Source organism: Diospyros lotus, chromosome 6 (assembly GCF_014633365.1).
Source record: "Diospyros lotus cultivar Yz01 chromosome 6, ASM1463336v1, whole genome shotgun sequence".
Classification (NCBI taxonomy): Eukaryota; Viridiplantae; Streptophyta; class Magnoliopsida; order Ericales; family Ebenaceae; genus Diospyros; species Diospyros lotus.
In genome coordinates, this window is record NC_068343.1 from 16,006,229 (window position 1) to 16,019,324 (window position 13,096).

The 13,096-nt window shown below is 35.1% G+C and overlaps 1 protein-coding gene across 8 annotated transcripts in view; it reads left to right on the top strand.

Moving 5' to 3' along the window:
- Positions 1-13,096, top strand: part of LOC127803916 (kinesin-like protein KIN-14B) — a 116,891-nt gene that overhangs the window by 20,575 nt on the left and 83,220 nt on the right. For 7 of the 8 annotated variants that reach the window (XM_052340539.1, XM_052340541.1, XM_052340542.1 and 4 more), the window contains one exon: positions 7,444-7,590. The exons of the other annotated variant lie outside the window; for it this stretch is intronic. In XM_052340539.1, coding sequence (XP_052196499.1) covers positions 7,444-7,590 — 147 coding nt within the window. The remainder of the gene's footprint in view (positions 1-7,443; positions 7,591-13,096) is intronic. 8 annotated transcript variants of the gene reach the window in all.

Below are 13,096 nucleotides of genomic sequence, written 5' to 3' on the forward strand. Positions count from 1 at the left end.
CCAAAAGTTACAAGATCGTATAGACGATTTTAATAAACTTTGCCTAGATTTAGAGAACATAGATGTTAAGTATGATGACGACGACAAAACTCTTGTTTTACTTCATTCCCTGCCAAGATCCTATGAAACTTTTGTTGACATTTTAAAGCATGGTAGAGATGCACTGTCACTAGATGATGTAATAGGTGCACTTAACTCTAAAGAACTGCAAGACAAAGTAGAGGGAAAACATCCATCAGGTGATGCCCTCACAGTAAAACTTAGGTCAGATAGAAGAAAACCAAGGGTGGGAGATAGATCAAGATCTAAATCCAGAAGTGGCAGGAAAGTGATAAAATGTTATTACTACCATAAAGATGGACACATTAAGAGGAATTGTCCTAAATGGAAAAAGGACTTTCAAGAAAGAAATAACACTGATGGTGGAGCCTCAGTTTGTGAATTTGGGTATGATAGTTCAGACGCTTTAGTTGTGTCGGAAAAATCATAAAGTGAAGTGTGGATTATAGACTCAGGATGTTCATATCACATGACACCAAATAAACACTGGTTTTTGAACTATCAGGAAATAAATGGAGGCAAAGTATTGTTAGAAAATGATCATTATTGATGACTTCTCAAGAATGGTTTGGATATATGTCTTGAAGTCAAAAGATCATATATTTGAGGCTTTCAAGACACGGAAAACTATGATTGAAAATCAGAAAGGAAAAAGCATTAAGACAATCAAGACCGACAATGGTCTCAAACTTTGCAATAGGGAATTCACGAAATTGTGCAAGGAAAATGGGATAATTAGACACCTAACTGCCCTGTGCAACCCTAGACAAAATGGCTTGGCAGAAAGGATGAATAGAACACTTCTAGAAAGAGTGAGGTGTGTGCTATTTCATGCAAACCTATCTAAGGCATTCTGGGGGAAAGCCATGACAACTGCTGCATACATGATAACAAATCACCATTTGCAACAATTGGATTTAAGACTCCTTACGAAATGTGCATAAACCTAACCTAGAGCATTTGAGGGTATTTGGGTGTATTGCATATGCACATATAAAACAAGGAAAATTGGAACCCCGGCCAAAGAAATGTATTCTCATTGGTTATCCATTAGAAGTAAAAGGGTATAAACTTTGGAACCTAGAACCTGGACATCAAAGGATATTAGTAAGCCGAGATATTACCTTTGATGAAAACTTATCTGCTAAGCGTCTTAAGAAAGATGATCAAGAGAAACTAGTGTCTACATCAAAATCAGTAGATGTTGAGTGGTAGGCAGAGTCCTAGAAAATGACTTTGACACCTCACTTAATCAGGAATTTGATCAGCAAGAAGGGAGTGAGGATACAATGGATGATTAGGATTTTGATCCTCAAGAGGAGAGTGTGGATGGCAAAGGAGACAAAGCAAACCACCTAAAAAGTATGGATTTTCAGATCTGGTATCGTATGCACTAACAAGTGCATCAGAGGTAATTGGGAATGCGCCCTTGACTTATGAAGAGGTTGTTCACTCTAAGGATTCAAGTAAGTGGATTGAAGCCATGAAGTCCGAAATAGATTCCTTGAGAAAGAATCAGACTTGGACTCTGATTAATAGGCCTCAAGGACAAAGAATTGTGGGTTGTAAGTGGCTATACAAGATAAAAGAAGGGATTGGAAGCAATGCTAAACCTAGGTACAAGGCTAGGTTGGTGGGAAGAGGCTTCACTCAAGTCCCTGGAGTGGACTTCAACGAGGATTCTTACCAGTTGTTAGACATACCTTTATTAGGGTTCTACTTGCTATGACAGCCAAATTAAACTTGATCTTGGAGCAAATGGATGTAACAACAACTTTTTTACATGGGGAACTAGATGAAAGAATCCTTATGGAGTAGCCAAAAGGTTTCGAATCAAAAGGAAAGGTAGAACAAGTGTGTTTATTGAAAAAATCCCTATATGGACTCAAGCAATCCCCACATCAATGGTATAAAAAATTTGATATGTTTATGTTAAGTCAGGGATTTGCCAAGAGCTCATATGACTATTGTGTGTATTCTAAGCGTGTGTCCAACAACAGTTCGATCTATCTCCTTTTATATGTTGATGATATGTTGATTGCTAGCCAATCTGGGAAAGAAATACAACAACTAAAGCTGGATCTAAAATCAACATTTGAGATGAATGAGCTAGGCTTGACCTAGCTTATGGTATGTACTTAGCCTGACCTAGCTCATGCAATGAGTGTTGTCAGTAGGTTTATAGCAAACCTAGGAAAGCTACACTAGAGTGCAGTAAAATGGGTGTTCAAATATCTAAAAGGAACAATTAATACAGTTTTGGTCTATGGTGGAGCTAGTGGAGGAGGTGTAACAAGTATTGTAGGATATTCAAATGTTGACTATGCAACTGATCTGGATAGAAGAAGGTTTCACAACTGGTTATCTTTTCAAGTTATGAGACTCAACAGTGAGTTGGAAAGCAAGTCTACAACTTGTAGTAGCCTTATCAACCACTGAGGTAGAATACATAGCAATTTCAGAGGCAATAAAAGAAGCCTTATGGTTGAAAGGATTGACAGGGGAATTACTTGGAACTTCTATAGAAACGACACTAATGTGTGGCAGCCAGAGTGTTATAAATTTGTCTAAAAACCAAGCACATCATGAGCGAACCAAGCACATTGATGTGTGGCACCATTTCATCAGGGAGGTCTTGGATAGAAAGGAAATCAGTTTGATAAAGGTTGCTGGGAATGATAATGCAATAGACATATTCACTAAGGCAATTCCCATACCCAAGATGAAGCATTGCTTGGAGCTACTCCAGGTAGCCCCGAGGTGACTAAGCAGTTAAAGCTTAATGTGTTGAAGAAGGAGAGACAGGTATCTACTCAAGATTGAAGGCATTGAAGACTAAACTTATGCAAATGGTGGAGAAATTATTAGAGTTTGCATTTAGTTAAGTCATCAAGCGGTGCTAAAAGGCGTAGAAGAAATGGGAAGTTTGTATTTTTATTTTATGTTTTATGAATCTGAAACAGTTGCAACAAGTAACTACCATGTAACAGTTAGTTTTTGTTAGTTTTTTTGGTTTATGTTATATTCCTTGTAAAAGCCGCCCCTATCCTCTATAAATAGAGGGTTGGCTTATGTTATTTCACTTCTTCATCATATTGTGTACAATGAGAGAAAAGCCTAGAATTTAGTCTTTGTAATCTCAGAGAGAATAGAACTATGAGTGTAGGTACCGATTGTGTTCTTGGGTTAGTGGATTTTGTCGGCTTCTTCAATCTGGATGTAGGATCATCAAGTTATTGATGATATGAAGCAGGATAAGTTCTTGGCCTCTTGTACTTTCTGTTTTATTGTTTTCTTGTTATTAATTTTGTTCTTGGTGCGAGAGTGTGAGATTGTGTATTGAGAGAAGCAATTCATTACTCAACATACTCTTTTACCCACTAATGCAATGTAAACATTGTGTTCAACAATAATGATATTCCCCAACATATCAAAACTAGCTGTTACCCCACCAGTAGTAGGAGATGTAAGGATTGATACATAAAATAGTTTTTCATTTGATTGGTAATCATATAAAGCATAAGATATTTTAGCCATTTGCATCAAGCTCAAACTTCCTTGTTGCATGCGTGCACCCTTGGAAGCACACACTATAATAAGAGGTAGAAATTTTTTTGGTAGCATACTTGATCAAATGAGTAATTTTCTCCCCGATTACAGATCCCATACCCCCATAAACTAAAAATTCATAAGCCCAATTGTTACAAGAATACCATTTAGTTGCCCTATGCCTATTTGAACGGCTTCAGTTAGTCTTGTCTTTCTTTGATAAGAATCGATACGATCTCTGTAAGGCTCATCCTCTGAACGAAATTCAATGGGAACCAGGGGGACCATGTCTTCATCCATAGGATCCCAAGTTCCCGATTGTCACTGGAAATCGGTTAGCAACTACTGATCGCGATTTAGTCTCAACCATTGGCCTGAGACCCCCTTGCTTTGATACCAATTGTCAGACCCGTAGGATCTGGCAAGGTAATCTCAATAGTATTCTAGGGAATTTGGAAGGAAGATTTGAATTAAGGGGGAGAGAGAGAGAGAGAGAGGGAAAAGATCAATATCATTCACAACATGATCCCCATCCTCTGATATGGCTTATTTATAGCCATCTATAAACAATTCCGGGGTGTACCACTCGAGATAGCCTAACTGCCATAACTGCTAGGTACCAACAACAATACAACTAAAAGTGGGAAAAAAGAACCAATTACAATATTGCCCTTAGGACTATGACACCTGTTAATTGCTGTCTTGACCCAAGGGTATGGTAGTAATAGATGTTACATGTATTTCTGTTTAGTTGTACTTTGCTGTAGCAGTTTGTACCTTTCAATTGAATTGGTTGGAACAGCCTATAAATAGGCTGTATCACTTAGAGAACTTTATGTTTTGGATGATAATTGAATCTTAGATTTTCCCTCTTAATTCTCTATTCTCTCTCGATCTCCCCTGTCCTCCCTTTCTGTTCGTCATCCCTCCCTTTTTGTTCTAATCTCCCTCCATTTCTGACTCTAAATGCCTCGATCCCTTCCAATTTCCATTACAAACCCTAGGCTAGCCCTAGAAACCTAACAATTTGTTATCAAAGCTTATGCTTCTTGGTTGTGATTCCCACAATTCTGGTAGATAAGTCAAGCGATCTTGGCAGCAATGTAAGGCCAGGTGAATTCCAACGACTCTTGGTGGAATTGATTGAGTAGTGATTTGTGTGATTTTGGTGAACTCAATAGAGTTGACAAATTCAAGAATTCTGGCAATTTCGATTGGTCTTGGCTGTTGAAATCGAAGATCGATCATAATTGAGAAGGAAAGCAGTTATCGGCTCGAAATTGCAAGCGGCTTTTGATTGAGATTCCAAACATTTTTACAGTTGATCAAGGAAAGTGACACAGGTTCAGGAGATTCTGTAACCCTAGGTGGTTGCAGTAGGCTGTGAGTAAGGCGGAATTGGAGGTGGAATTCGGGTGATCGTGATCATTGGCGATTGCTATTCAATCCTCAGGAGAATTGTTCAGAGTCGATCCTAGGCCTTCGAATTGTCCTACTCGTGCGATCTAGCCATGGTTGACGAAACCAATATGAAGCAGATGGAGTCGCAACTGCTGCAGGTGGCTGCTTCTGTGTTGGAATTACAGATCCGTATAGGATCAATGGAAGAGGTGATAGAGAATAAATTTAATGGAGTGATCAGTCAGATGCGCGTGGAAATTGGCAGCCAAATTTGCGAGGAAGTAAGAGGTCTACGCGAGGAAGTTGGGAGCCAAATTCGTGAACAGATGCAGAATTTCATGATGATGTTTGCGAGGCAGAATTAGGTAAGGATATTGCCTGACTTTCCTCCTCCTAGGGAAAGGCATCATCCAACAATATTAGGTGAAATTTGAGGAACTTAAGCCGTTAATGATCAATCTCAACTCCGATTTAAGCGAAGCCTACTTTGTTTCGAGCTTTATCAGTGGCTTGAACGAAGAGCTAAGGCCAACGATCAAAATGTTGCAACCAAGGTCTGCCAAACAGGCTGCGGAAAGTGCAAGACTATAGATGACTGTAGAAGCCATTATGAAGAGGCACCAGCTCCTAACTGAAATTCATTCTACAAACAGTCTGCAGCTGGAAGGAAATCCAAAACTTAGGGCTTATACTAACCCTAATTCAGCCAACTCTCTTTCGGTGGAACAAAAGAGACAAATTTAGCCCAGGCCACTGGTGCAAGAAACAACTATTATATATGGAAGGATTGGAGGATGGAAAGGAAGAAAAAGAGCAAGTCGGGATTGGCTGAAGCAGTGGGCTAGTTGCTGCAAGTTCTTGGGGACAAGAACTCTTTCACGGAGGGGGAAATTGTCATGACCTAAGGGTATAGTAGTAATAGATATTAGATATATTTCTTTTTAGTTGTACTTTACTGTAACAGTTTGTACCTTTCAGTTGAATAGGTTGGAATAGCCTATAAATAGGCTGTATCACTTAGAGAATGTTAATTTTTTGAATGATAATTGAATCTCAGATTTTCCCTCTCAATTCTCTGTTGTCTCTCAATCTCTCGTGTTCTCCCTCAGTTTTGTTCATCATCCCTCCCTTTCTGTTCTAATCTCCCTCCATTTCTGACTCTAAATCCCTCAATCCCTTCCAATTTCCATTACAAACCCTCGGCGAGCCCTAGGAACTAACAATTGGCTCTCCAACCTCCTCCACTGATGTAAAGAGAACAAACGTGAACTTGAGCTTACTCCTTGATCTAACTCTTCTTGGTATATCAATATCCACTATTCTTTTGCATTTTGCAAATGTGCTATTCAATGCTGATTACTAACCTCAGGATGAAGTCAATAAAGACAGAAGAGGCCCTTCTCAACTCCTTATGACCCTTAGAAGAATCTTGAAATCTTCTCTGACCCTCCCGGTGACCCGAAGGCCAAACTGTTCAATTGAAAAGTCTGGATAACTTCTCACACTTTCTCAGTGACAATGCCGATCCCCTGAAAACTGTCAATTCCCCCTCCTCCTCCACTCCCTTGGACCACCACTTCTCCCCCTTCTCCCTCGTACTTTCTTTATAGTTATTTTCTGCTTCCTTGCTTTATTGAGGTATTCATCTTGGCTATGTCAAAAATGACTGGTTGATTCTTTATTTCATAGGCATTGCAACACCTTCGAGGCATTTTATTAGAGTGATGCATTCATCTTAAAATAACCAAAATTTTCAGCTAAAGTTTTTAGCAGTTGATAACTTGATAAGTGTAGATTCGTCAAATTCTGGAAATCTTGTCCTCTTTTTTGTTTCATTGGTGGGAGTTGTTTTGATGAGCCTGATGTTTGTGATGCACTTACTAATATGCTAGTTTTAGTTTTAACATTATTATATAAGGTTGTTCCCTGATTTTTGACCTTGTTCAAATATCTAAGATGCTAAGATAGTGGCATGATGACAACACTCTGACTGGTGAAGCTATCTGCTCTGAGATCTGGTTGTGCACAATCCCCTAGAACAATCCCCTAGACCCCAAGAAAGGGGGGGGGGGGGGGGGGGGGGGAAGAAACAAAAAGTAAAACAGAGAACTCTCAATTCAGCACTAGCATATCAAACTTATAGACGAGGGGATATTGTTTTGACATGTGTAAGTTGCGGTTAAGTTTTTTAACAAGTAATTACATTTTAGTAGCCCTTCCATTTTGTTTTCATCTGATACCTACCTTTATATCGTCAAATTGTTTAATATTTTTAATTTAGCTTGCCAGATTATTGACAACTTGCATGTGACAGAGCTGCTTTTTGGTCTGAACTTTTCATTCTTATGATTATTTAGATGTTACCTTGCATTTAGTTTTCCCCTTGTTTGGCTAGCATCTTCCTAACTGCTCTCTATTTCTCACTTCATGCAGTCTGAAAACATCATGCTTGCAGAGAAACATAAGATAGAAAAGGATCAAAATGCACAACTGAGAAATCAGGTCGCACAACTGTTGCAGTTGGAACAGGAACAAAAATTGCAGATACAGCAACGTGAATCGACAATTCAAACTCTGCTGGTTGGTCATATTTTGACTTTAATTTTCTCTGCTATTATATTTAGATCTTAATGCATTTGTGTTGAAATTTTTATCTATCATGTCTTTTTTTTTTTCCCTCAATTGTTAGTCTTTCATGCATCTTTTTGTCTTTATTTTTTATCATTCAATTGTTGTATGTCCAAGTCCAACATCTAATAAGGTATGCCCTTAATGGTTCTTGAAACAATGAGATAGAATCGTGCCATTATTCTTGGTGATAAGAACTTGCCCTGTGAATTTATTGATAAGAAATGTACCCAAATGAGAAAAGTCAATTCTGGAAGTATTAGAAAGTGAAGCTTATGTATGTTTAGCATGCTAACAAAGAACAAATAATTTTATTGATAGAGCAACGGAAGATGAAAATTTATAGATGCCATCTGAGGCTACAGCAGCTTACTTGATGTAGAAATAGGTTAAGCATTTGTTATATCTAGGGTTGCTGGAACTAATTTCTTGGATAGAAATTCTACCACACTTACTCTCACACACTCACGGATTTAATCTAAGGAACAGATTTAATAGAATCAACAGAAAATAAAATAGAAAACAGAATTAAACCAAACAAGAAACACAAACCACACATCCACAAGAACATCAAGATTATCTTGGTTCATGCCATGTGAATGACATCCAGCCTCTAAGATCCTCCTGAGAGCAGTCTTTATTTCCAGAAAACGATCAGTACAGTAGCGGCCCTTCTCTCCCTTCTATTCCCGAGCGCCCCAATTGTTTTCCCCCAAGATTACAAAGCTAACAGCCCTAGCCTTTCTCTCAGAAACAATCAGCACTCGTTACAAACAGAAAAAATGAGAACTCTCTCTCCATTTGCTACCCCTTGCTTTCTATTTATAATAGTGGGTGGATGTCCCAATGAATATTATAGATATTTACAGTTTAACCCCCAAACTATAACTAATTACAATTTAGGTTACAACTTCTATCTAAAATCTTCAAAAGGAACTCTAGCAAACTGACATCATTCATTGCTATTGCCATCATCTTCTTCTTATACCATATACTCGAGACAACCTTTAACAGCATTCAAGGATAAAAATGATAGGCTTCTTTCACTCACTGGATCTGCTATTCCATTTCCATAACTATGCTTCTGTTAATGTGTATGTTTATGTTCATGTGAATAATTAATCATACTTATTCTTAATTGATGGGGATTAGTTCCTCACAAGACTAGCACATTAGTCTGAGGTGATTCAGCACCTTATTAACCCATGTAGATGTTATTAAGCAATTTAGCCTTCATTAACCCATAGTAGATTTCATCAAGCATTTTAAGTAAGCTCTCACTGGTCACCTAGTGTCCTTAAGCAAACACAGAATTAAAATAGTTTTTTCCTACTCTCATGCTTGATGCTTGCTTCAACATGGATCATATTATAATCGTAAACACTATCCACATGAGCATATTGTAACTGAAGCTACATCAGGAAATAACATTTAGGGGTTGCAAGCTTGGAATCATAGTTATCAAATTGAATTGGACAGTAGTTGGTGAAGGTATTGATTCACAATTTATTAGTTTACTTGGTGGTTTAGCTGTTGGTATAAGAGTATATATGTTTCACTTGTTTTTGAACAAACTTAGAGAATTTAGGAATAACAAACTCTAAGTAATAGGGGTGAATGATACAAATTATTTCACACGCATAACTTGGTTACATGATACCTTTAAATACAGAAAATTAACTATCATCTATCGTTAAAATCTAGGAGTTTAAAATACAAAAAACAACAACAGATAAGAAGAGAAATTTTCTCCTAATTTTTTTCCTAATTCTTAGGAAAGTTGTAGCCTTTATCCTCTTTTGATTCAACCTGATCTTCTTCCTCTTATTTCGGATCAACCTGATCTTCTTCCCTAATATTTCGGATTTATCCTCTTTCCACCGAGGTTTCTTCATCAACACTCCCCCTCAAGCTGGTGAATAGATGTCTTCTATTCCTAGCTTGTCTCTAATCAGCTCAAAACCTTGTTTGTGCATTTCCTTGGTGAGAATATTAGCTTCTTGTAGACCTGTAGGGATATACACCAGATTTATACCACCATCTTCAATCTCTTGCTTAATGAAATGTCTATCAATTCTCACATGCTTTATCCGGTCATGTTGGACTGGATTGTTTACTACACTTATGGCGGACTTGCTATCACAATATAGCCTCGTAGGGTTGGAATTTGGTACCTTTAAGTCTTCCATAAACTTCCCTAGCCATATTACTTCACAAATACCTTGAGCTATGGCTCGGTATTCTGTCTCAGCACTGCTTCTAGCTACCACACTTTGTTTCTTGCTCTTCCATGTCACAAGGTTACCCCACACTTTAGTACAATACCTAGAGGTGGATTTACTGTCTTCTAAGGAACTTGCCCAATCAGCATCCACAAACCCTTGAATTCCTCGATCTTTATTCTTCCTGAATAAAATATCCTTACCAGGAATTTCTTTAAGGTATCTTAGGATATGGTAAGTAGCATTAAGATGTTTGCTAGTGGGTGAATGGATAAATTGACTCACTACACTCATTGCATATGTGATATTAGGTTGTGTAAAAGATAAATAAATCAACCTTCTTACTAACCTTTGATATCTACCTTTATATCCCTATCACACTATCTGTAGTCAGACAATTCATTCAAGGATCTGGCCATATGGTCCGAGGCTCTGGTATCCACAATTCAATCATGGGAAATTCTATTCACAGTGAGAGTTTTACTCTTCGCAGCCTTTTCCCGCCAAAATTTTTCATCATTTTTCAAAAATCCTATTTTACCCTTCAGTCACCCGCACCATATCATCTTCCTTCCCTTTTTACTCTGCACAGTCACTCCATCTCTCTTTCTCTCTCATTATACCCATTTCTTTCTCTCACACCCATCTCTCCATCTCTCTCCCAATGATCGCACACACAAATATGTATATATATATACAAACACACACACACACAGATAATTTATTATAATAAAATAAAATTAAAAAAATACAAATAAATAAATTAATTTTAAATATCTGTATTTTAAATAATTATAAATTAACTAATCATAATTTTTTTAACTAATTTTAAATTTTAAATTATCGTGAGTTAAATTTTTGGTACTCAAAAAAATTTAAAATTAGTTAATTTATCTTATTAAATTACTTAAAGATACATATACTTAAAATTAGTTATTCAATAAACTAATTTAATAAGATATATATCTTTAAAAATTAGTTGAATTTATTTAAAGATATATGTATCTTTTTAAAAATAATTTATTAAATAAATTCAACTAATTTATTTTTAAAAAGAATTAACTAATTTAATTTATTTAAAGATAGATGTATCTTTTTAAAAGAATTAACTAATTTATTTATTAAATAAATTCAACTAATAAGATATATGTATCTTTTTAAAAAGAATTTATTTATTTATATTTTTTATTTTTTTATAATAAAAAATTAATTAAAATAAAAAAAAACCTTCCCCAAAAGCCAGCTTTCGGGAAACGCTGGTTCCCCGAAAGCTAGCTTTCGAGAAACGCTTTGATATTCAAAAAAAATTTAAAATTAGTTAATTCTTTTTAAAAATTTAAAAGAATTAACTAATTTATTTATTAAATAAATTCAACTAATAAGATATATGTATCTTTTTAAAAAGAATTTATTTATTTGTATTTTTTTATTTTTTTATAATAAAAAAATTAATTAAAATAAAAAAAAAACTTCCCCAAAAATCAGCTTTCGGGGAACCCAACGTTCCCCGAAAGCTGGGTTCGGGAACGCCCTCGAAAGCCCTCGCATTCCCCAACCTCCAGAGGTTGGGGAAAGCTAGGTTCCCCGAAAGCTGTTGGTCGGAGAAGTGTTCCATGGCTGCGACCATGCGTATGTATATATATATATATCTATATAGGTGTGTGTGAGAGTGTGTATATTTACATTGTGTGTGTGTGTTTCTATTCACAGCGATAAAATTGCTTTCCACAGCCGCCCGCCCGCCCCCCCCCAAAAAAATTACTAACATTTTCTAATTTACTAACAATTTTTAATGTATCTTTCAACGCTGGGTTCCCCGAAAGTCGGCTTTTGGGGGCGTTCCTGACCCCCAGCTTTCGGGGAACGTTGGGTTCCTCGAAAGCTGGCTTTCGGGGCCGTTCCCGACCCCCAGCTTTCGGGGAAGTTTTATTTATTTTAATTAATTTTTTTATTATAATAAAATAAAATAAAAAATAAATAAATTCAAATAAATAAATTCTTTTTAAAAAGATACATATATCTTATTAGTTGAATTTATTTAATAAATAAATTAGTTAATTCTTTTAAAAAGATACATCCGTCTTTAAATAAATTAAATTAGTTAATTTTTTTAAAAATAAATTAGTTGAATTTATTTAATAAATTATTTTTAAAAAGATACATATATCTTTAAATAAATTCAATTAATTTTTAAAGATATATATCTTATTAAATTAGTTGATTGAATAACTAATTTTAAGTATATGTATTTTTAAGTAATTTAATAAGATAAATGAACTAATTTAAAATTTTTTTTGAATATTAAAACGTTCCCCGAAAGCCAGCTTTTGGGGAATCCAGCATTTCCCGAAAGCTGGTTTTTGGGGAAGGTTTTTTTTTTTTTTTTAATTAATTTTTTTATTATATTAAAAAAATAAAAAATAAAAAAAATAAATTCTTTTTAAAAAGATACATATATCTTATTAGTTGAATTTATTTAATAAATAAATTAGTTAATTCTTTTAAAAAGATACATCTATCTTTAAATAAATTAAATTAGTTAATTCTTTTTAAAAATAAATTAGTTGAATTTATTTAATAAATTATTTTTAAGAAGATACATATATCTTAAATAAATTCAACTAATTTTTAAAGATATATATCTTATTAAATTAGTTTATTGAATAACTAATTTTAAGTATATGTATCTTTAAGTAATTTAATAAGATAAATTAACTAATTTTAAATTTTTTTGAGTATTAAAAATTTAACTCACGATAATTTAAAATTTAAAATTAGTTAAAAAGTTTATGATTAGTTAATTTATAATTATTTAAAATACAGATATTTAAAATTAATTAATTTATTTGTATTTTTTTAATTTTATTTTATTATAATAAATTATTTGTGTGTGTGTGTGTTTGTATATATATATACATATTTGTGTGTGCGCTCATTGGGAGAGAGAGATGGAGAGATGGGTGTGAGAGAGAAAGAAATGGGTATAATGAGAGAGAAAGAGAGATGGAGTGACTGTGCAGAGTAAAAAGGGAAGGAAGATGATATGGTGCGGGTGACTGAAGGGTAAAATAGAATTTTTGAAAAATGATAAAAAAATTTTGGCAGGGAAAGGCTGCGGAGAGTAAAACCCTCGCTGTGAATAGAATTTCCCTTCAATCATTCATATTCAGCAATTTAGAGAGGTAGCACTTATGAAAATGACCTTGTTTCTCAAGGGAGGCTGTTGGATTAGGTAT